The sequence below is a fragment of the Dryobates pubescens genome, chromosome Z, assembly GCF_014839835.1.
Source record: "Dryobates pubescens isolate bDryPub1 chromosome Z, bDryPub1.pri, whole genome shotgun sequence".
Classification (NCBI taxonomy): domain Eukaryota; kingdom Metazoa; phylum Chordata; class Aves; order Piciformes; family Picidae; genus Dryobates; species Dryobates pubescens.
The window spans coordinates 105,980,845-106,006,940 of NC_071657.1; the positions used below are offsets into that span (position 1 = coordinate 105,980,845).

The following is a 26,096-nucleotide window of genomic DNA, read 5'->3' on the forward strand; positions in this document are numbered from 1 at the left end:
GATACGTTAATTAATGGAAATCTCGCCAGTAAGAAAAGCAAATGTAATTATCATAGGCCATAGGATTATAGTACACCAGCTACTGGAAATGAAACAGTTTTCAACTGCAGGCTTCTGAGAGAAATTACTGTTATATTCTGTTTGAACAACTACATATACACCTCTAAATTAATTCATTAATCTTAGAAAGCAAACTAAGCTCTGAATTATTGTCTTAGCTAATTTTTCAGTTGTTTGACTAAATAGAAATAACCGACAACAAACTAAATTGCATTTAGCAAGAGTTTGACTTGTTATTTTCCTTTTACCATAGCCTGTTCTTCCTCCAGACAGAAAATGCCATTGTTTTCCTCCCACTGAGTCCTTCACCATTTCATTTCTCTTCTATCACTGTTATCAGGTTCTGAAGTAAATTAACAGACTACGACTTTAGGTCACTTGCACACAAATACTTAAAACAGTTATTCATCTCTTGAGTTTAGAATGGATTTGCGTCCAGGTAACTCAGAACAGAAGAAGAAATTCTTCAAGCCCTTCTGATAAGGTTTGATATTTACAGTTATTCATAAATAAAGAGACAGGAGTCCATTTCTCTGTGTACATGAAGAATCAAACAGGAGACTGCATTTTCCTTTCCAGGTCTGAATCCTTTTCAGGTAGCACTTACACAGAATACTTTACAGACATTTATTTTTTTCTTTGCTTAGACTGAGCCTAGCTTTATCTTTCTTGGTTCTCATCTTTTGCATTCTCTTCTATTGCATTGCCTCTTCCCCACAATATAAATGCATCTCATGAGGAGCAAGAGGCAATCAAATCAAGATTCCTACATTGCCCCACCTGTGTCTTTATTTTAGGAATGCTTTACCTACACTTGAAGAAGTATCTCTGGTTTCACAAAGCTCTTCCTAAAATTTCTTTTAAATACCAGGCAACAGTTATACTAATCAGATTTAATTGTTTTTTATTTTAGAAGTTGAGTTTAATGCAAAGTCTCCCCCAGGCTTCCATGGTGAAGACCAAAAAAAAAAAATAAGTGTACCTACCCATCTAGAAGCACCCTGTAGTATCATTATTATTTTCTTTCAATCCTTGAAATAGCTGAAATCCAGGTGGAATGAGCTAGCTGTATCTGTGTACTAAACACAGCATAACTTTTTCCTTCACTTATCCATCCAACACTTTTTCTTAACTTTTGATGCATTCTGAGATGCTATAAAAGGACATTTATAGCTAAATAAAAATTAGACATGGGTGGTTTGGTTTTTTTCCCCCCTGTTTCCACAATATAGGAAATGCTGCCATTCAAGAGCATTTCATTACTCTGCCAGCAACTTAAAAGTAAAATCAGCCAAATAACACTGAACTTTATTAACATTACTGAGACACATATATAAAGCATCTTGCTTTCTCTTCCACTGCTATGGGAAAAGTCATCACTAATATGATCACTACACTATTTATTCTATGCCATGCTTAATGTAGAGATTGATTTGCATCCCACAAACTTGGGGAGGGGGCAAAAAATAACGACACTGTCAGAGTTGATTTAAAGCAACTACTTGGATAAGTAAATGGCACATTGAGACTAAAGCCTAGAAGAATTAAAAATGGCTTTACCATGAACTTGCTGGGAGATTTTAGGCAAATTATGAAGTCTTTCCTCATCTGTATTGCTGTCTACAAGACAGAAATGCAACAAATGCAGTCTCTATATGAAAGCGAATTTGCAAGGTAACTTTAAATTGGGAAGCAATAATACTACAATTCACCACTAGTATAATCAACACCTGAGCGGTATTTGTTGTGATTCTGTACAGTGTATCAGGAGACCTCAATCTTTAGCATAAGAAAGTATAGGAAGGCAGACTATTTTGTAACTTTCTTGATATATCTATTCAGTAAGCAACTTAGCAGATGTTCTCCTAAATCTTTCTCAAGAACAAATAAAATAAAATAAATACACATGAAGGCAAAAATCTTAGGAACAAAAAATAAGCATTAACAAACCTCACACTCAAGTACAAGGAAAGGGAAAGAAATAGGGAAAGGACATATAGAGATAAACTGTGGTCACTACACACTATAATACAAAAGAGTGAATGGCTTTCCCTTAATTAACTGTAAGGGTCATTCAAGTGCTTTCTCACAGGATAAGGTTGAGAAGAACTAAAAAGGAGAATTAAAAAACAAGACAAACTTCATTATCACAAACACTGATATAATAACTATGGGGTAAAATGCAATGGATGACATGCAAGATGATCTGGTAACTGGATTCTCAATTCTTTTTTCCAAAGAATAAGGAGAAAATCAAAATAATTCCACCAATGGAATGAAATTCGTACTTCTGGAATAATCTCAAAAGCTATCTACTTCTAGAACTCCTGCCTTCAGTGTAAAATCTTAGAATCTAGTGTACTTAGATGGACACTAGCATACACTTTAATAAAGGAAATTTTAGCTCTGTAGTATTTATAAAAAGATTTTATCTCTGTACAGTATGACTCTGCTGCTAGAGTATTTTAACATTTTGACATCCTTAGCTTTCTAGCTATTTTCTAAAAGCAATGATCTTCAGTACTTTGGCTAGTTAACACCCGCCAACTGCTTAAAACTTGGTCGTTATTATGTCCCACATTTATTCCTACAGAAGCAATACTAGATCAGTTATGTTATTAACTTATTCAATGTCAACATGTACTACCTCTTTGCAAGTTAATTCTATGCAGGACAAAACTTAGTATGATTACAGAGGCTGCAATATTAGAGTAAAAGATGTCAACTTACAAATCAAATCGCAGATTCTCTCTTTCTTCAAAGAAGTAATCCATTATAAATTTTCTTACAAAATCTGGATTTAAAGTATTGTCAATTACTTCTGTTCTTCCAAACTGTAAAAGAAAAGTTATTTTTAAGCCACATGCTATAATGTGTAATTAAGTAGACTGCTAATACCTGCAATACATGAGATGTAAGAGAGCCTGTAAAAAAATTCCATTCAACAGATGCCATTAAAGAAAGTGACTATATCCACACAACTAGATCAGCTACTCGACAATTAAAATAGACTGGCGGAAGACATATTTCAATACAGTGAGTGGGGCATGCCCTGTATGATATAAATCATTGACAGGATTTAACTGAATCAATAAATATGGACAAAGAAAGAATAAGCCTAAATAAGAATAAGCCTTCTTGACTGGAATACTTGCCTGTACTAAAGAGCCTTTCTTTCCTCTCTGAATAGTAGCATTTCAATTTTATATACTTCAATCAGTTTCTAGGTCAAATAATTCCCAATGTTCATAAATAAAGTCTCCTCCTGTCAGCTGCATGCTTTACAGTATTCAACAACACTGAAGCCAAGAAAACAGAAAGCTGGAATGGCTGATAAAATGAAACATGCAGCAATATCTAAACATTTAGTGCTGTTTGAAGGTATGCACTGAAATGAGAGGCCACTCTGATACAAGCCAGTTTATCAGATCAGGAATAAGAAATAAAAACAATGGGCTCATAAGGAACATCCATTTTGCATTTCTGAACAGGAAAATACTTTGTGCATTTTTTTCCTCCTCAAGTCTTCTATTTCTTCCATTTGCACTCTTACAAAAAACTATTCCAATTCCCTCAAACATTCAGATCAGCTGCATAAAGAGAAATTTACCCTTAGTATTGAAATGCAATTACCACTGACCTATTCTAAAAGCATAGGATATAGAATTTCAAAAAGAAGATTCATGGATGACTGCATTGCAACAGAATAAAACACACACACATATAAATATATATATATATATATATATACACAAAGATATCCATGAAAATATCTCTCAGGCTGTGCAGATTCAAGTAGTAAATTGTCCTGGGAGATTTCTTAATCACTAGGCAGGAGTAAAAAGGTTAGTGAAGTTCTTTAAATCCTCAGATTATGACAAGTTTGAAGAAGAGCACAAGAATCTTCCATCACGTGGGACCTACATCTCTATATACATGGAAGACAGAGAAACAAAGAACATAGGGAGCTGTAGCCTAAACCCAGCATCAGTCAGGTTATCATAGAATCATTAGAGTTGAAAGAGACCTTGAAGACTATCAAGTCCAAACATAAACCTAAATCTGCCAAGCACACCACTAAGCTGTGTCCCTAAACACCACATCTAAGCATCTCAAATAACCCCAGGGTTGGTGACTTAAACACTTGCCAGTGCAGCCTGTTCCAGTGCTTAACAACCCCTTCAATGGGGAAAATTTTCCTAATATCCAATCTTAAGCTCCCCTGGTGCAACTTGAGAACATTCCCTTCTGTCCTATCATTTTTTACTAGAGAGACATCTCACCAAACTAGAACCTCCTTTGATGCAGTTGTAGACAGCAATAAGGTCTCACCTCAGTCTCAGACTAAAAAACTCAAGTTCCCTCAGCCACTTCTCATAAGGCTTGTTCTCTAGATCCTTCACCAGCTTTGTCACCCTTCTTTGGACACATGCGCGCATCTCAATGCATTTCTTGTAGTGAGGGGCCCAAAATGGAACACAGTATTCCAAGATTTGGCCCCACCAGTGCTGAGTACCAGGGGACAATCACTTCCCTGCTGCTGCTTGTCATGCTATTACTGGTATAAGCCAGAATTCTGTTGGCCTGCTTGGCTGTCTATGCACACTACCAGCTCCTGTGCAGCTGGTGATTGATCAGCACCCCCAGATCCCTTTCCACCAGGCAGCTTTCCAGCCACACCTCCCCAAGCCTGTAGTGTTGCTTGGGGTTGTTGTGACCCAAATGCAGGACCTGGCACTTTGCTTTGCTGAATCTCATACAGTTGGCCTTGTCCCATTGATTCACTGTATCCAGATCCCTCTGAATCTCCCTAAACCTCAAGCAGATCAACCCACTCACCCAGCTTGGTGTTATCTGTAAATTTACTGAGGGTGCGCTCAACCCCCTCAACCAGATCACTGACAAAGATATTAAAAAGAACTGGCCCTGATACTGAGTCCTGTGGAAAACCATTATTCAGTATCTTATCACAGAAGTGGAGCATATTTGCCTCTTGGACATCAATTAGTTATAACGTAGAATAGAATAAACCAGGTTGGAAGAGACCTTCAAGATCATCGTGTCCACCCCATCATCCAACACCACCTAATCAACTAAACCATGCAACCAAGCACCCTATCAAGTCTCCTCCTGATGTACTAATTAGTTTCGTTATTATAAGAATTTATTGATTTACTAGTAGATAGGAAAGAAAACATAGGAATAAGCAGTCAATTTGTTGGATAAAAACCCCATGCAAAGTCTCAGCAAGCTCCTATGGACTTGGATGTCCAAGGAAGGACCCAGGCACTACATGCCTAAACAATGTGGAGCAGAGACTGAAAAAATAAAGTTACAAAAGAAATATTTTACATAATATTTACAGAATTAAATAACTGTATAAAAGGTAATGATGAAGACTTGGCAAAACAGTATTATTCATACTGAGTGATCAAACAATAAAATGGTGTGGATGAATGAGACACTATTTGCACATGAAGAAAAAATTAACATACATCTTAATACAAAAATTAGAACAGCCAAATAAGTAATGTAAGTACATAAAAGAAGAAGTCTTTTTGCTGATAAACTATACAGCATGGGGACTAGATACCATTTATTACAGGTTGTTTGGGTTTTTTTATTTCCTTACAAACTGGTCATCTTTACTAGTTTTAAGATTTTACCACAACCTTGCCTAACTGCCTTCTCTCTCAATTTGATGACTCAGTCAAAAACCCTTTTTCTTGTATTTAGCATATTTAGTCCACATTAGAAACAACAACAAAAAAATCAAACCCATGAACAGAATTAATGAACAGGAAGGCATGAAGAATGGGAAGCTGTGAACAATTAGAGAAGACATGATGGAAGTTTTCTGAGGATATAAAATAACATTTGGCAGCACATGAAGCTGGAAATCAGCACAATGAGGACCAGCGAGAAAACAGACTTTCTGACAGGTAAATAAATTTAATGTGCATCCAATGCTTCCTTACAGTCGATGGACCAGAGGTTCAGCACCTCACTTCATAGGCAGTTCCTTAACACTTAAGAGTTGGTAAAACCATTGCCAGTAAAACTGCAGTTGATTGTTTTACAATGTTTATTATTTAACCTTCACCTTTCGGGTGTACCCTCTTGTTCTCTGATATTTTGCCCTTTTCAAAATGAAGACATTCTGATTTTTTTCAACACATTATTCAAGGGTTCTGCAGATAACCCTAAGTTATACTTAGCTGTATTTCTAAAATGTGTCCTCACAGAGTAAGGGGAAGCATTTTAAAACCAAAGTTTGGGTTCTGATGATGCACTTGTTGCAAGTTATATTCACTGAAATACCCAATGATCATACTGTAAGTGAAAACAGGGAAACTGTTTTGGAAAACAACGCTCTACTAAAATAAGAACAAAATATTTCAATACTTTGATGAGGCTCTGGTGTGCAAGAATAACACTGGGAAAAACCAACAGAATCTGTTCCACAGGCAAACATTTACCCTTCATTAAATTAAGTGTCTGATTTAACTATTATGTTGAATCCATCTGAATAGCTTACCTGAAGGGGAAAAAAGACACTGCTAGATTAGAGTGCTAGGGAAATTACGGAGATTATTAAATGATTTACTGTGTTTATGATCCTGAAGCATTTTCTGCAGTGTTCAAGAGAAAATAATCAGGCAAAAGAAGTAAAAGAATTATGCATAGAAGGATATGGAACAAGAAACATGGTGAAGTATGTTGCCATAACTGAACACCATTCCTTAATGCCTACATATATCATCATCATTATTTGTCTCAGTTTTGTCCTTTTAAAGCAATTCCAGGTGACTTCTGCCCCTACCCTCTACAAGCTAGTAAAATGTTGTTTAAATCCACCAAAATAGACACGTATACAAAATGTTGTTGAAAAACACAGTATTAGTGCATTCAGCACTGCAGGTAGAAAAAGCACAAAAATATATACACGAGATGGATTATGCCATAACTAATCTTCTACCCACTACCTTATTTTTTACTAGCGGTATCAATATAATACACCACAATACATGAAGTGCAATTGTGATTCAGCCCCTCTATCATGCCAGCCTCTGAGTTTTGTATCCGATAACAGCTAGTAGGAATGGGATTCTGCTTGCCAACTTTTACATCTGCTATACATTGATATACACCAAAAGCATAAGCTTTTGATGGTTGCTTGGAGGCATTTCTAAAGAATGATTCATTTCATCTAATGCAGGCATCTAAATTAGCTCTCATGAACTGCCCTCAGGATGCTATCTTTCCCCATTAACTGTAAATGGTGTAAACAGTCACTGAGTTGTAAACACGTAGATCGAGACCTTCTCCTGATAGACAAGACAGAGGTAATTATGTCTTAAAAGAACAAAAGCTGTAAGATGTTTTAGCAACTGCCATGTAAAAGTATGTTTTAACGTACTTCCTAAACTGGCATATGATAGCATAGCCCTATGACAAAATGCATCACCTAACCAAGATACTCTCCAATCAGTGCAAAGATAGCAATAGCATTGCACACTGCCCTGGTCAAGAATTTTTGCCTTGGTCAAGAAATAACACCAGGCACCAGCACAGATTAGGGACTCACCTGCTGGAAAGCAGTGCCATGGAGGACCTTAGAGTCCTGATGGACAGTAAGTTATTGGTGCAACAGCAATGTGACCTTGTAGCCAAGAAGGCCAATGGTATCCTGAGGTGAATTGTGTCCCGCAGGTCAAGGGTGGTTCTCCTCCCCCTCTACTCTGCCCTAGTGAAGCCTCATCTGGAGGACTGTGTCCAGTTCTGGGCTCCCCAGTTCAAGAGAGACAGGGAAGTAGTAAAGAATGCAACAGAGGGATATAAGGATGATTAAGGGACTGGAACACCTGTCTTACAGGTGAAGGCTGAGAGACCTGGGGCTGTTTACTCTGGAGAAGGTAAGATTTGAGAGGTGATCTTATTAATGTTTACAAATACATTAATTGTCAAGAAGAAGGGGCTAGTCTCTTTTCAGTGGTGCCATATGACAGGACAAGGAGCAATGGACACAAACTACAGGAAGTTCCACCTCAACATGAGGAGAAACTTTACTGTGAGAGTGATGGAGCACTAGAACAGGCTGTCCAGAGAGGCTGTGGAGTCTCTTATGGAAACTTTCAAAAACTGCCTGGACATATTCCTGTATGGCCTGCTCTAGGTGATCCTGCTTTGGCAGGGAGGTTGTCCTCAAGCTCCAGAAGTCCCAACCCTTACGATTCTAAGGAGAAAAAAATAAAATGCAGAAGACAATACAAAGCTGCAAGGTGGTGGACACACTTCAACCCTTACAAATGTGTTAAAATGAAGAGCAGATATAATCTTCCCATCAAGAATCTCCTAAATCAGCTCAAGATGGGCAAAAGGAAACATCTTCTAAGTAAGGTGATAATGTTATCATTTCACCACAGAAGTATGAAAAGTCCATAAAATTCCATATAATCTTTAGACAACAATAAAAACCAGAATTTCTGACAAAATCCTCCTAAGTCTGTATCACAACAGGACCTGAATGTTTCACTGATGATCTAGGCTTGACTATGAGCCACACCTAGTCACCTGAGTATCTGAAGACCCTTCTGTTTTCAGAGTTGGCTATCCAGACATTTAGAACTCTCTGCCAATTTAATAAGATCAGTGAAATCACATTTAGGGTCCTCAAAGTGACATTTCTTCACACAAATCATCAGAGGAATGTGATCCAGTAGGTATTCTGAGAGGTTATCAAGTACACAGAAAAACAGAGCAGCAATTTCACAAAAACCTACAAATAAATAGGCATGCTTTTTCATGTATTATCCATTTATATGAGCTTTTCTCTCATCTCAACAAGACTGAAACCAACATTCACCATGTTTCAGCAAAGCAGAAAATACATTTCTCCACCCAACTGGCAAGAACACCAACTGCAATGGAAGAGGTCTGGTTACTATGTCTCTGGCCCCTCCACTGGATTGTGTTTTACACAGTAGTAATCACATAAAACATCAGTGCTTTTACAGAGAAAGTCAGTAAGACATTTCTCTGTTGGCTCTGTTCTTAGAATGCATGGCCACGAAGTGAACCATCTACAGTGAAGAACAATTCCATCAATCCTCTCTGTAAGGCAGCTAAATAGCACATGTTATCAGTAGAAAAATGACACTTTTCCCCTAATACTGTCAACTCTTTTGAAGAATAACATAAAGGAGACAGTTCCAGACTATCAGTGTTGATCTGCTGCAGATACCCAATTTAGAGCTACTTGATTCAGTTTAAGACATCTCTCCCCAGTGTTTACACTGACAGGTTAAAAAGACCTAGTTCAGTCTATGCACACAATACCTTCCCTCCCTTGCTGCCTGGTGTATACATTATTCAGCACCATCTAACTTCCCTCAAACACTACACAGGAAAAGCAGATCTCTACCACAACTACAGACTAGTTTTGTAGATGCTGACTATCACAACACTTGTGTCTTTCCACAGATGATGTACTGAGTGTCTTGTGCTCTTGATATCCACAAACCATATACAGATTGATTGCTAAATTTGATTTCATTTATTGTCAGGAAGACGGTAAAACAGGAAACTTAGGTTATTTTCTCAGATCTTTTTCCTTTCTGATGGAAATATGTGATAAAGGTACAGAAACTGAGTTTAATGTGACTAGGTTTTAAGTGCTTACTACTAGATAGGACTCCCATTGTTTAGCATGGCATTCAAGAGGTTACGCCATCCCCTTTTCTGCTAGGGCAAGTGACCAGCCTTAAGTATAACCAAAAAGTTTATACATCTATGAATATGTATCTTACCTCTCTCCATTCTTTGTTTCCAATAGCTTGTGTGTACAAAACACAGACTGTGAAAAGAAAACAAATAAAATATGGTCATTTTCAGATTTAACTTCTTCAGTTTTGTAGTCTGTTGTCCTGTCGAAATTAGTAACTAGGACAATCAAATCACAACATGCTTCCCTCAGTCTTCAGCATGCCTAACCAGATTAGTAACACATACAGCCTCATTGTTGCAGCAACAAGCTAATAAATATGGTGGCTCTAAAAAGGGAGGCAACACTTACACCTTGACCTCCAGCAAATCACTTGACATTTCTTAGCAGTAAAGACCTTACTGGAAAAGGAGACAAGAAATAAAAGTGAAAAAAAAAAAAGTAACTTCTCACATTTTCTTCCTTAATTCTGCCTCAAATTATTTATACCTATTTATCTTATATATGCATAAGTACCCTTTTTAAAAAAAGCACACCCTAGAATGTAATAAAAAAATTGCATCAGTTAAGTTTGTTGACCTAAGTTGTTTTTGAAAGACCAAACAGCGTAATCCCATACGCATCACTCTCTTCACAGATCTGTTCTTCCATTACAAAATTCACTGAAGCTTCTATCACAGGGACTGATAACAAAGGTACAATGATTATAATCAGGTCTTTTAAACACTATTGCAAGTATCAATCACTTGCACTGAAGGACTACTACTAATTTAATTTTTTATGATCTTGAACTAGTTGCAGCTAACAAGCACACAGCAATTTTTACCAAAGCAATTTTTACCTGAAATTCCACTACAAGTTTTTTCTAAACAATAGAAATACAGACATTGGGATCCTTCTTTCCTGACACCTTTTTTCCTGTGCCAATCATTATTTTTCAGAAGGTTAAAAATAATGCAGTCTTGAACAATAAAGGTAGAAGCCTGTGTTTGTTCTCAATGAAAACAGAATAATCAGACCAAACCAGAAATGAAGTCAAGCTTCAAACTGTATTTTCTTCTTACTTGAATGGTATGTTACACATACACACACACAAAGTCTCAGTAGGCAGCAGCAAATAAGAGGAAGAAGAGAAAAAAGCAAATTCAATATTATAGCTCACATAGGAGTCAGAAGTTCACACAATTCAACTCTTTCTTTCTAATAAGATGCCTTGTAGAAGGAAAAAGCTTTTACAAAACATTTCAAAATCATTCGCTGAATTCTTTCTCCATTTACGGTAACTCAAACTGTAGCCATTCATGCTCCTAGCTTTGGCTCCTGCTTAGAGTATATATAATCCAAACCAACAAGCCTATTTTTACAACACACTCTGAAGCCCATTGCCGAACTGTATTATACAAAGAATGAAGCCAAACGGGAGCTACAAAATCAGCTACAAAAGTGTCTGAAGGTTGCTGAACTTCAGACTAACTTTTGCATCTACTAAGATTTGTGCCAAGGTAACTCTCAGAGAAGTAAATGTTGTCAGTTTCCAGATAAAACCATGAAAAAAAAATATTCTCTGAAAATACCCCTAACTAGTATTGCTGACACAGAATGAGGTAGGCTCACACACATCCTCCTTTTGCTTTCCTTACTACAAACTCTTTCTTTAAACTAACGATACTGCTTCTGCAAGAAGTATTTTCCAGTTTTCAGTAGTGCTTTCCAAGAATGCAAATTACTGATTTAAAAAGCAGATAACAACTGTGGATTTAGTGCCTTTTGCCAAGAGATTACATCTAAGTTTTCAACTAGAAATTTATCATACCTATAATCCCAGTTGAGAACAGAAGTGAAACTCATTTAGAGGAAAAGCTCCTCATTACAGATCATGTGCACTTCTACTGTTCAGATATTGTCTGTATTTTCCTTAAATAAAATAATTTTTCACTATCAATTTGCTGCTTAATTTTTTGTACTACATCTTCCCTTTATATTAGTGTTAATACAGTAAATCAAGGAATAAGTGTTATTGCAGCTGTGCCCCAGCTTGGGCCACAGACCCTTCAGAGGTGTACTGCCTTTTCCATGGACAGTCTCCCTTTCAAGAATGAATTTCCAGCAGTGCATCTTCAGAAGCATGGCTGTGGCAACACAGAATCAACCTCCCTGCCAAAGCTGAATCACCCAGGGCAGGGCACACAGGAACACATCCAGTCAGGTTTTAAAGTCTCCAGAGAAGGAGGCTCCACAACCTCTTTGAATAGCCTGTTCCAGTGCTCCATCACCCTTACAGTAGTTTTTCCTTACGTTGAGGCAGAATGTCCTGTGTTCTAGTTTGTACCTGTAGTTTCAGCAGCTGTACCTCTAGCTTCTAGCTGCTAACACATTTTTCTAAAATATGTTTGGGCAAGGGTACTGTGTCCTCCTCTGGCTGGCAGATGTTCTGGGAGGCTTTCAGAGCTAACTGGAACCAGTCTGACAAGAATCAAAAGTTCCATCATATAAAAATTCATAGGTACAAGAGTGTTTTGCAATCCAGACATACATTAATAAATCTTATGGGGAAAGTGGGTGTCACTAGCTTACATATCTGAGAACATCAACTCATAAATCATATTACTTTTGATCATAAAAGTTTGTGTTTAGGTACAATTTACCTTAGTGTTACTTTTCAGTGTTTGACTCTAAGATTAGTGAGTGCTATGTACTAGCAGAGACAAGTGCTTCTCATTTATTTATAAGTTTTTGACTAGCTTTGAAAATTATCTAGAACAACAGATACTTTAAAAAAAAAAAAAAAAACAACCCAACAATTTTCTGCATTGATTCATTTTAGGAAAATGTAAGTTGACTGCTAAATAAGGGACCATATAGCTCAGGAAAACAACAGTGAATACATTCTAGTTCATGTAACAAAAATTCTATGTGCAACTTATTCAGGTGTAAAGACTTAATTACTTTAAATAATTGTCACAAAAGTAATGTAAACCTAAGTGACGCTGAAGAAAAATCACTCACCTAATTTTTAAGCCAGTGTTTACACATTAGGAATACATGATATGAAGAAGCTATATACTTACTTGGATCAGATTTAGAAAATGTGTCTCTGTCCAAAAGATTTCTGTTAAAAGAAAAAGAGATTAAAATCATTTTATTCCCCCCAAAAAAATGGTGAAAGATACAAATCAGATACTAATGCATACATATTTTTACTTTTTAAAAAAATATCAAGATTCAGCTTAGTTTTCTGCCCTCCTAATATGTAGGATTTACTCAAGGTCAGTCACACTAACACTTGAGTTGTCTTACATTTTACTCTACTATACAGTTTGGAGTTGACAAACTCTGGCTCATGTACTCCAATACCATGAAATGAAAAGCAACACACAACTAGTACATTAAATTTAGATATCAGGAACAGAAATACTTTTAAATCACAATATCTACCAGAGATTAACTTGCTAGTTGAATACAAAAACTTAAGCTTTACTTAAAAGAACAGCTAAGAGATCTCAGCCATGATGAAATATCTATAGAAATCTATCATGAATGAGTAACGTAAAGAAAACTAAAGCATATGCAGAACAGACACCAACATTAGGATTTTTCTAAATGTCTACAAAATACCTAGGTATAAATACAAAGAACTAATTTCTTCATTATGCAATGCAGTGTCAGTATCATAGCCACACTTCAGCCAACTGAGTACCATAAACAGATGAGAAGATTCAAATCAGTACGAATGAGGAAAACACTGCTGCAAATTGAAGTCAGTCACCACAGAGCAAGTAGGACCAGTTTTACCCTAAATGGAATCTTCTGTACTACAGGTGCAGAAGTTGAACTTTCTTCCATTCTTTTAGCAGCTTTCATTGCTGAAAGTAGCCAGACATGATGTAAAGTCTCCAACACTGAAGGTTTTTAAAAGGACTCATAGCTACTTAACAAGTTATTTGATCCTACCCTGGAGCAAAAGGAAGGATTACATAACCAGTTTACATCCCTTACAGCTTATTATTTTTAGTAATTAGTAGAGTCTCTTCAAAGGTCACCATTTATTACTCTCCTTCAGATTTAAATCACATTATTTTTGTGATACTGAACAGTGTTGAAAAGTGTATTAATAAGTTGTTCAATATGGGTGTTCCAAGCAGTCCACTCATGCTTCACCAAAAAAGATGCTGTATTTAGGGACTGCCAAGTCTGCATTTCAGAACAAGCAATAAGAACAAAAGACAGCTTTAAAAGAACGTTGGACACCCTTGTTTTATTTACTTTAGCCAAAATAGGCACTGGGATTAAAATTGGTATTTGCAAATGAACCTGAAACCTGCACACGCTATATCTTAAGAACTTCTCTAATCCATTCAGAAGTGGGATTTTTATATATGCATCCAATTACACTCAGACAGACTGTATTTTATCTGTGCTAAAAATGTGCAAATTAAATTTAAGTATTAACAAACCCAGGAAATTCCAATTCCAAGTCTGTATTTGACAATGACCACTATTAACTGCTTTGAAAGACAGTAAAATAAGCTCTGAAATATCAGAATTCACAGTATCAAGAATTGGTTTTAATATTGCAAAAGCAATAGTGCATTAGGTTTTCAGTTAGGCCTCGCACGCTTACCATTAGCATTCCAAGCAGTTTTAATTCCTCTGTGATGACCTGATAATTGGAAGCTAGTGTTTGTGAATGCAGATTAAGACTAAACCATTTTAAAGACTCTTATATTGAGCTAAGGAGTATTGAGTTTTAAAAAGAGCTCCTACTATTACTTTTAGAGTTTTCTTCCTATGTTTGTTCATACACATAAGAACACAGTCAAAACAGCTACTGGAAAGCTCAGTCGATCCCAATACTCTTATAGTCTTTCAATTGCAAAAAGTAGTGTCATGGTTCAGGCTTAGCTGGCAGCTGAGCTCCTCACAGACGCTCACACAACTGCCCCCAGCCACCAATCCCCAAAGGAAGAAGAGGGAGAGAAAAACAAAGCCCCATGGGCCGAGATAAACTTTAATAGAATAAGAGATAGTGCAATCCACCTGTCCCTCCTTATGTAAGAAAAAAAGAGAAAGAGAAAACCAAAAGAGGAAGGAAAAAGAATCTCTATGTCAAAGGCACAAGGCTCAGTCTCCTCATGTTGCCCTGGCCAGCGCATCCCTTATATAGCAGGCACGACATGAGCATGGTATCAAATACCCACTGGCCTGTTCAGCTGGCTGTCTTTGCTATGTCCCATCCCAGTTTCTTGTGATGGAAATAAAAAACTTAACTATATCATAGTTGAACCCAGGACAAGTAGCTACTATGTGAACTACATAAGAATGAGGAACAAATCTGTAGTACTTCTGGAGAACATTTCTGGTCATTGACCATTAGCTGCTCAAGGACTTTATGAATTAAGAATGTTTCTACACAGACAGTATTCCCTGATGGGATTGTAAGGATTGAGACACCAAAGTTTAACATTGCAATTAAAGTCAGTAAGTGTCAGTAAGTGAACTAATACAGCTTGTAATACTGTCTGCCCCTTCATACATTTTACCATAAATAAACAATGTCTTCAGCAAAGTTTGCAGACATGCCTAATCTTCCAAATCATTAATAACCAACTAGAATAGTGCCTAAGAACTTAACATGCTGTTCAAGCAATGCAGCCAACTTCAGAAGGAACTTAGTGCCAAGACTAAATGCCAACAGGAAAATCACTAATCACCTGACAGCTCAAGAGGCTGCTCAGTTTGACTCATTAATATGCATTTTACAGTGAAAATAATCAAAATACTCCTTTAAATATATGAAAATTGCATGGCACATAAGGATAGGACAAGGTACAACTAAAACAAATGCTAAAAAACAAAAGGAAAAAGAAGACTGGATACATTCCTGCAACTTTATTTAGCCATTATCCCCTTAATAGTCGATGGCACTTTTGGCACAGGCTGAGGAATACAGGGTGTAATTTTTTCCCCTTTTTCCTCAGAAAAGCTCTCTCTTCAGTAGTACACTATTTTCTTTGAGAAAACAGCCCTAGGAAAGATCACAAATTCAGAAACCAGAAATATCTGATAATTCTGGTTTTTCTTCCTAATCTAACTATCAAGAGAAACACACTTTAACTGAACACAGGAAGTGTGTGTTCTATGCCCATTAAGCCTCTTGGATTAAAAAAATGCATTTTCCAGCGGCACACATACATCAAATACCTATAGCAGAAAAGTCTAGCAATGTCAGTGTGGAAGCACTACTCTACCATCATTCTACACCTATCCATTCTGGGGTGGACCTTCCAAAATTATTGCAGTAGCATAGATGACTAAGGGAAACAGAAGAAACAGAAGCTATGGCAATAACACCTGCTTAATCCAAACTGGAAAACACAAGACAGATCAGAAATGGCAGGATAAAGATTTATTTTTCTGTATAATGACAGAAATTAACACAGGGCAGGAGGGGGGAAAGTAATCAGTAAATAAAAATTAAAACTTGCAGAATTATGCTGTTCATAGTTTCATGAACTCATAAAGATTTGTCAAAGTAACTGCTTCTGGCCAGTGTTTTGCTAAAAAATTGCTTTAGAAAAGAACAGAAGTTGCAAAGGACCTACAGTGATCACCTAGGCCAACCTCCTGACCAATTCAGGGCTGATCAAAAGTTAAATTACGTTATTTAAGGGCACTGTCAAAATACCTCTAGAAAACCTGACAGGCTGGGGCTACCAACCACCTCTACAGGAAACCTGTTCGGGTGTTTGAAAGAAACATTTCCAAACGTTGAGTCTTCTGTACTATGTTCAAAGCAAAAACATCTCGTATGTGTAAGTCAGACACTTCAAGATTCAGTGGTCTAGTTGCTGGGGTAGCTGAACAGAAATCATTACAGTCTATGTGGCTTTGTATGATCCCACATACTCTGTGCATTATATTAGTGTTGACAAAGCCTGACTTACATTAAGAAGTAACATTTACTCACCTTGTTCACATATACTTTGCTTCAAATCTGACTTTATTTTAATAATATCTGAGCTTCTTTCTGAGCTTCTTGCTTTATAATTCATTTTTTTGTTTTAAATTTAGCTCTTTGTTAAACCCAAATTCTAAGCAGAAATAAATCCAATTTCCCCTTCAGAAACAGCAGAATTTTGGCACTGAAGAACAAACTAAACAATTATAGAGTGAATAGTTTAAAATCTATTTCTCTAGTTTTGAAAAACAAAACAAAAAAACACAAAGCATTCAACTGTATTTGTATGACTGGAAAAAATACTTATTTATACATTCCTTTCAGCATCTGTGAAATCCTTAATGATAAAAATGTGATCTATGTCAGACAAATTTGTCAGGCTTTCTCCAGGTGTTAAGGTTTTATGTTTCTCTTCAGTTTTAGATTATATTTAAGTGCATGCAAAAATTCCCTGATGGTGAAACCAAGCACGCAGCAGTTTGCAAACACAAAATATAGTTATCCACATAATAGAAAATAAACATTTCCAATATATTGTATTCTCATATAAGCATATATTACTTTTCTCACTGTACACATATATCACTCCAAGGGAAGAGGAATTGTCTCTAGTTCATAAAACAGTTCATTAACCAAATGCATTTCCATTTCCCTCACTGAACGCTGGGCCCATATGCCTGTTTCAGAAGATTCTGGAGAGAAAAAAAAGAATCTCCTCACTTTTTACCGTGCAGAATAATATCCTATTCTACTATTAATTGTAACATAACTATTACACCCTGGTAGTCATTGTTCCTCACCCTTAACTGAGAATACTGGACTTGCAACAGTAAGTCCTAGGCAAGACAATGTACGACCCAAAGAGCCTACTTGAGTGAAGAGTCCACTTGACTTCCTGCAGAGTAATTTCACTAACAACTTTTCAGTTACAGCGCTAGCTGAAGTACTCACCCTTCCCTAGCTATTTACTCTCTCCTGTATTCTGTAAGAATACAATAAAGCAAGCTTATTAGACTCCAGATCTCTAGGCTCAAAATGCCCTGGACCTAAAAGCAGGTTAGACAATTGCTCAGAAATCTATCTTCTTCTAAAAATAACTAAGAATGTGGTGGGTCTCCTCACTAAGAGGCAATTAGGATGACCACTTACTTTCTGGTTAGACTGTCTCCGCTTCTTGGAGCACTAGAAGGACTGGGAAGAAAGCAAACATATCTCTGATATGCAAGCTTAAGGAAATATCCACAATACCTCTTCATAACCTTTGAAGAATTTGCTCTTGTTCACAACAAGATAAAGAAATAATTTTCAGCCTCCCAGTAACTTTCATTGTCAATTTAAACATGTATTGGTTCAGCAGCCATTCTCTTAACGGAAAAAGGAGAAGTAACAAGAAAGGTTAGACCAGCAGTGCTTTCATGAGTTTTATGACGACCTACAGAAAGTCATCTCTGGATAGATCTATATAAACACATTTGGGATGAAACCTCTACTCCTGAGGTTTGAAAAATAAACAACAAAGGAATTGCCAAGTTTACTTACTTAAACTTAGTAAATTTGTGGAAGCGGAAAGGAAGTACCAGATTATGAAAAGATAGTCTTGCAGATGAAGCAGACCTGAAGGCATCAATTTCACATTTAAAAATAAAACAAAAGGTCCACGCAGGATTATCACAAAGTGTTTGAACTCTGCTTCAGTACCAACCCAATTAGTATTTGAAACCAACTGAATGAACCATCTATATTCCTGTTTCCAAGACTGGGCAGGCAAAGTCTCTGGCTCTTGAGCTGCTAGTGGTGGTGCATCCTGGGGGTGACACTAAGGATTTATAGTGGTCAAAAATCAACCAACCAGTCCTTTCCAGCTACTTTCATCCAGCCCACTCAAATCCATGGATATGTTGGCCTGTTTTATATATGATTTCTTTAGGAATATACAGTTAAAACCGTGTTTCATTAATGTATAATATATTAAACATACAGACTGATTTTGCACAGCTTTTTTGAAACTACTCTTTAAAAGAAGTAATTTAGAAAGCAAATGTATACCATCAGTGTAATACTACTCATTCTTTCTCAACCATTGTAGAGGTGGTGGTGGGTGAGGCACTGCTTAGATGGGCAGACACTGAAAATAATACTACTACAGAAAGCCTACATAATAATACATTTAAAGTTGTTACACAGTTCCTAGTACCTAGCCCTTCCCATGCTGTCAGTCTTCTCTTTATATCACCCCTCTGAGACCTAAGACCTTTGGCTTTGTGTGGGGGAAGGTGTTTCAGTGAATCATCTGTCAGAGTCCCACATTCTGGCATGAAGTTCATAAGGATGGAGCAAGTGGTTTCAGATGCTCTTACATCTTGCCCATACTTCATAGAATGATCATAGAATCACAGCATGGTTTGGGTTGGAAGGGACCTTAAAGATCATCTAGTTCTAACCCCCTGGCCATGGCCAGTGACTCCTTCCACTATACTAGTTTGCTCTAGGCCCTGTCCAATCTGGCCTTGAACACTTCCAGGGAGGGGGTATCCACAACTTTCCTGGGCAATCTGCTTCGGTGTACAGGAATTTCTTCCTACTATCCAGTCTAAATCTACTCTCTTACAGCTCAAAAACATTCCACCATATCCTATCACTACAGGCCCTTGCAAAAAGTCCCCCCACAGCTTTCTTGGAGGCCCCTTCAGGTACTGGAAGGGGTTACTGTAAGGTCTCCCCAGAACCTTCTCTTCTCCAGGCTGAACAGCCCCAACCCCCCCAGCCAGTACACACAGGGGAGGTGCTCCAGCCCTCTGATCATCTTTGCAGCCCTCCTCTGGACTCGCTCCAACAGTTCAATGTCCTTCTTGTGGTGGCGAACCCAGAATTGGGTGCAGTACTCCAGGTGGGGTCTCATGGGATAGCAGAGAGTGAGAATCACCTACCTCATCCTGCTGGTCACACTTTTGATGCAGCCCAGGATACAGTCGGACTTCTGGGCTGCAAGCACACATAGATAGCTCATGTTGAGTTTTTCCTCAACAACTCCAACTCCATTATACATCGAAATTTACTGTATATGGTGTGGTTTACATCCATTTGAGACATGCTCAATCTACCCTTTTTGTTTTGTTGAGCTCCCAGCCTGCACTCTTTTACAATCCACTAGTGACCCCTTCTTAGCACTTGGGTTCCCAGTGGCATCTTCAGCCCCCTCTTTTCAGCCTCTGCTCCTGCTCCTCCACTCTGCATCCTGTCTCCCCACATGCAAGACCTCACCTATCACACCAATGCTCTTCTGAGCTATACTGTTCTTTGAAGATCACAAACTTCACTATACACAGAATAACTACTTACTACTACTATTTGTAGAAAGAAGTAACAATTATACCACAGTTACACCAAGGCAAGAGACAAAGTGAAACTAAGCAGCAGCCACCTGGTCATTAGAAAAAAACACTGCATTTGGGTTTTCAGCTAAGGCAAAGACAAATTCAGATAAATCTGACAAGTCCTGAGACCTGCACAGTTAATGTGAAATCTGGGGCCTACCCCTAGCAATCTCAATACTGAATTTACAGTGCAAGAGATCTGCCTTAAATTCTGAAGTCACATAGCTGCATGCTTAATGTTCAAACAATACAGAAGGAAACAAACCATATGGGCTATCTGGAATGCACGTCCATGGCTATTTTAATGGACAGTGTCACTTATACATGTTTTTTTCTCCTAATACACTCATTTTCCTCAGCAGAAGCCAACTCATTGTCTAGGTGGCTTCATGTCAAAGAAAAAACCAACAAAAACCAACTTTGTGTTGTTGGTCACACACAACCACTCCACAGAATTTCAGTATAACCTGGACATACACAAAAAAATAGGAAAATGAAAACCAGACTTACAATCTGGATGAACTTTATATTCAATATTTTGTACTACACAGAGATACAAGCTCAAATAATTTGTTATGGAAATCTTTCTTTATCATTGCATCTTTCTGCAACAGGGATGTCTAACAAATTAGTAACATTTTTTTAAAAACACACACCACAAGCAACACCAAAAACCAGGAGGTATATACACTGGCTGGAGAGGAGTAATCAACACCTAGGGCAATCAAAGATACAATTAGACATACTTTGGGGTACCGCAACCACTAGAAAGTGTCTGGTTAAAATTTTCAGATTGCTAAACGAAAGGAAAAGTAAAAATTCTGAAGTAGTACATTTTGTTCCTCTGTGCACAAAACCTGAAATGAAATTATCTTCACCACTGAGAATAAGAGTTGCTTAATTCCATCAGCCCATTCATTAATGCTAGATTTCTGTACAAACTGTGGAGCAGCATAGAACTGATCCAAACCAGGCATGGGCAACCAATTCTATTCCTGCTGAATTAACCATGATACGGAATTTATGCTGCCTTTATGCACCTTATGCCTGGAGTGGGAATACAGCCAGCGTAGAGCCTATCCAGAACAGGCTGCCTGATTGAGCATAAAGCCTAGCACAGCAATAGGATTATAACAAACTTTCTGAACTAGCAAAGCAGCACTGTACTATGCCAATGTTTCAGATAACCATATAGTCTTTGATACAGTACTAGATGTCATGAAGTGATCAAACTACAGCTTCATCTTCCCATAGATATTATTGAAAAATCACTCTCAAGAAGATAATTCTGATTGTTAACTCCTCATTCAGCAAGCAACACCAGGCATAATGAAACTGATGACCTTTCTTGTAAACTTTCATAAAGGACATGGCTCAATCAGGAGACTATGATGGGGGGAACACAAAACAAAACAAACCCACAAGAACTCCACAAACCCAACAAACCAAAACCCGCTGCACTAATAGTAGGCAAGATAGGAACAAGCTATTAACTTTTTCCAAGATGTAACTAGATTGGAATCAGTCAACAACATCTCCAGAGTGAGAGAGAGACAGAATGACGGACATGTGGCCTGGAGCTTACCTCAAACTTCTGTGAGACCCCAAGTTTACACATACAGCTGCCAAGTAAAGATTCAAGCCTAGGCACACACCTATAATCAGTATGCAATCAAATACCCCTTTAGATGAAAGGGAAGCAGCCTCTATCTTCTCTTCCAGACCAAAATGAGGGCCAAGATCATGATCCTTTACCACATGACAATTGTGCAAAATTATGCCAGGCTGCAACAAATAAAGATCACACAGCAAGTGACAGTGACATTTTCATCAGACCACAGATGTCCCTCAGGGGATGTGATGAAAGAAGCTACAGCACACAGAGGGAGATGGCTACTGCACCAATTGATCCAGACAACAGTGGATTAATACTAACACCTGAGGATCCTCTGGGGTGACAGGTTTAAGTTTTACTGCCACATTAGATCTTATCTTAAGACAAAGAATACAGATTCCAAATAAAAACATTCAGAGGTTTGGAAATCTACATATTACAAGGTCAGAAAAGAACCATGAACTTTTTATTTTATAAGCATTAATAACTAGAAAGAATTAATTTCTTGCTTTTCTAGTATTCGTAAAACTACAGTGACATTGAATAAGCCACGGGAATCATATGAAATGTTATTCATAAAGAAACCTCAGAAAAAGACGGTATCTAAACCATCACCGAGTTTATAATTTTAATCTCATCCCATGAGCTGCTTGTCTCCTAAAGGCTACCTGATGTTTCCCTGAAGATAAAACTGTCTGCCTTAGTGAGACCTGACCTGGAATACTGCACCATTCTGGGCTTCCCAGTTCAAGATGGACAGGGATCTTCTTGAAAGAGTCCAATAGAGGGTTACACAGATGATTAAGGGTCTGGAGCACATGCCTTATGAGAAAAGGCTGAGATACCTGGGGCTTTTTAGTCTGGAGAGGAGAGGATTGAGAGGGGATCTAATAAATGTATACAAATACGAGGGCTGGGTGTCAAGAAGGAAGGGACAGCCTCTTCTCAGTTGCACCCTGTGACAGGAGAGGGCATGAAGCATGTAAACTACAGCACATGAAGTTCCACACAAACATGAGGAGGAACTTCTTTACTGTAAGGGTCATGGAGCACTGGAACAGGCTCCCCAGAGAGACTTCCAAGACTCATCTGGATGCATTCCTGTGCAACTGCACTACAATGTATGGTCCTGCTCTGGCAAGGGGGTTGAACTCAATGATCTCCAGAGGGCCCTTCCAACACTAACATCCTGTGATCCTGTGGCTTGCAGAATAAGTAGTTGTGCAATGACACCTGCACAGGAACCTGGTGACACTGACATGCTGGGCAAATTAACTTGGGAAGTGCTGACAAATGAACCATAGGGAATTAAAAGCTAAGTGAAGAAAAGCTGGCACCTTATTAAACATGAAGATAGAAAGAAGGAAAAAGAATAGATGAAAGAATATTGTCTAGTATCACAGATTTGTTTTATGGCATGAATAGCTTCCCTTGCTTCACTAACCACCAAGTTACACCATCTGTACACACTGGAAGAAGTTCTGTATTTCCTATAATGTAGATAAAAAAAAAAAAATGTAGGAAGACTGAATCATTAACAGCTGATAACTGTTGATGTAAACTAGCAATCAAATTGGTTCTACAATTCCTCAGATTTCAAGGGGAAACTACCCAAATGATTTTAAAAGCATTTCTCTTCAGGTGTTAAGGAATACATAACTACAAATTATTAAAGAATTTTCAGCATTCTCTGAACTTTGCAGTTTGTTCTTGCTGTGTTTCACAATTTCACTGAGCATTACTTCCTGAGGACCTTAGCCAATGAGCATGTTTACAAATCAGTCACAAAAAAAATGTTAATCATTAATCTCTGCCCCAATGTCACTCATTTTACACTCAGTTTTAAAGCAGGACTTTATAATCAAAAGCTGTCAATTCATCACAGAAAGAAGAATAAAGCATGAAAATTCCTATCCTTCTGCATTTGTTACCAAGACATGTCAAAATGAGAGACCACGTTCTTAATCAATAAAGCAGTTTTAACAAACCAGACATGGCTTTTGAAGAGAAATTAACATTGTAGATTATATACTGAACTGAGTTGCAGTAGGGTAATTAAGATCATGAATTACTATGTTATACACCTGTATTTCTTTATGTGATGGATTTATAAATCACTATAAAACTAAGGTTTGATGTAAACATTGGAAGTATATATACAAACAATATCTGGAATGAAAGAAATTCTCATTAGTAGTGAATTAGGTCAAATCCAGCATAATTGTTCCAAGACCTGTAATTGTGACAGGTTACCTGAAGAACCTAAAAGTAATATTGAAGGTCCTAGATCGTTTTTATGCATAGCAGCAAGCCCTTCATGGGACTGGTGTTTTTCTGTGGTTGCTCCCATTAACTTTGCAGAGACAAACAGGGAGTACATTGGAGTGTTCACACCTTAGCTGAGTGACTGTCCTAGTGTTACGCTATTTCTCATTGTTTCAGCCTTCTTTTGATATGCACGCTTGATTAAACATCAAATTATGCTTTATTCAACAAGGAAAGAGAGGGAGTGGTCCGACAATTTAGAGCACTGCTGTTCTGTACTCGGGGTAACATTAGGAGCAGCAACTCCCCGACTGCTACGTAAGAAAATGGAGCAATGGGCTGTGCCACAAACTTTCTCATTTCCCAACAGGAAACAACACTGAGAGTTCAAATTTTCCGCTAAAAGCTGCCAAGTCTGCTGGCGAGTCTGCTAATGGGGAATACTTGAAGGAGCTATTGAAATGAATGCCGATACAAAAAGATCACCACCAAAAAAAAAAAAAAAGGGGGGGGGGAAAAAGGTCTTTTTAGACCTCTAATGGGAAATTCTCTGTGCTTCAAGGCAGAAAGCAAGATTTTTGAAATACTGGTAAACACAGCATGGCGAAATAAATGTTGAGTAACAAAACCGCATACACTAAGTTTTGTGCCACGGGTTGGCATTTTTTAAATTTACGGTCAGCCGCGTTACGATAAAACGGGACAAGGTAACACGCCCGGTTTGGTAAGTTCTGCAAGAGAAACAAACAATCTGCCAAAGCATGACTCTGGATGGGAGTGCTCCCTGTCCCCACCCGCGGCACTTGGGCCAGCTCCAGAAGTTAAATGCCCGCCGGAGAAAACGCTCTGCGCGCATCGCCATGGCACTCCCGTTCCCCGCGGCCAGCTTCTCTGCTGCATGGGGAGGCACGGGAAGGATTTGGGGCGACAGCAGCAGTTGCTCCTCTCGGCGAAGCCGGCCGCTGCCCGCAGCCTCTGCGAGAGCCGGCGCTTCTCCGCGGGGTCCGCCAGCAGCACCTCCGCCGTGGGCACGCCCAGCGCGGGGCAAGCAGACTGCCGCGGGCCGGTGACCGGCTCCGCGCAGCCCCCGGCTTTTGCGTGAGGCTAAAGATTTCCAAGTGCCCCGCGCAGGCTCGTCCTCCGGGGACTAGAAATAAAGCGCCTCGCACAGTGCCGAGCATACAGAGAGCAAGCCCGCGCCCGGCCGCTGCCCCTTCTCCGCCTGCCTCCACGGACAAGCCTGGGGCGAGAGGCCCCCCGCCCCGGCACACCGCGGTGACCAGCCCGCTCGCCCGCCTGTCCCTTCCGACGCCCCGAGGCCAGCGGGCAGTGTGGTCCTGAGCCGCCGCCGTACCTGCAGGACACGGAGAGCTCCACCTTGGTGGCCGGAATACTGGAGCTGAGCACGTTAAAATCCCCTACGCACGCCATGTTTGGAAACTCACCACTCCTGCCCGGCTTCTCTAGCCCGAACATGGGGCAGCGCAGGGAAGGAGGGAGGGAGCGAGGCAGCCGGAGAGAGAGGGCGGGAAGAGAGGAGAGGAGGCGGCGCCAGGCGGCCCTCCACAGCGCGGTGCCGCTGGCCGCCGCCCGTGACAGGGAGCACCGGACCGCACCACCGCCCGCGGGCTACCACCTCCGACTGAGGCGGGAGTGGGACCGTGACGTCACCCCGAGCGGCAGCCCCACACGACTGTCCCAGTCCGGGGTGCGCGGCTGCCCGACGGCCGGTGCGAGGGTGGGCTAGCGGTAAGGTAGCAGCGGTTGGGCTGGTCGCCCTTCCACCGACTTGCCCCGCTCGCGCACAGAAGTCCCAGGGAGAGGAAACGGCACAGAGGCCGACTCAAGCCCAGAGGATGAGCCGGGAGCGGTCCCGAGCGTTGTCGCTGCCGTGCGTTCTAGGTCTCTTTCCTCTCGACCCCCCGTCCCGCGGCATGGCAGGAACGGGACGCGGCGGCTACAGGACTAGGCGTGGAACTGCATGCCGCCAGGGGGCGCGGTAGAGAGGGCGTGCGTGGTGGGGTGCACGGTCATCTCGGTGCTGCCGCTGCGCACCCTTCTGCGCGGCGGCTCTTACAGACACTGCCCGGGCCAGAGAAA

At 39.4% G+C, this 26,096-nt stretch overlaps 1 protein-coding gene across 1 annotated transcript in view; it reads right to left on the reverse strand.

The window, feature by feature from the left end:
- CPNE8 (copine 8) overlaps nt 1-25,699 on the reverse strand; it is a 78,421-nt gene extending 52,722 nt beyond the window's left edge. The window contains exons 1-4 of the mRNA XM_009910186.2: nt 25,351-25,699; nt 12,853-12,893; nt 9,870-9,916; nt 2,791-2,894 (exon numbers count right to left, since the gene is read on the reverse strand). Coding sequence (XP_009908488.1) covers nt 2,791-2,894; nt 9,870-9,916; nt 12,853-12,893; nt 25,351-25,472 — 314 coding nt within the window. The 5' untranslated portion in view covers nt 25,473-25,699. The remainder of the gene's footprint in view (nt 1-2,790; nt 2,895-9,869; nt 9,917-12,852; nt 12,894-25,350) is intronic.
- Nucleotides 25,700-26,096: the final 397 nt, after the last annotated feature.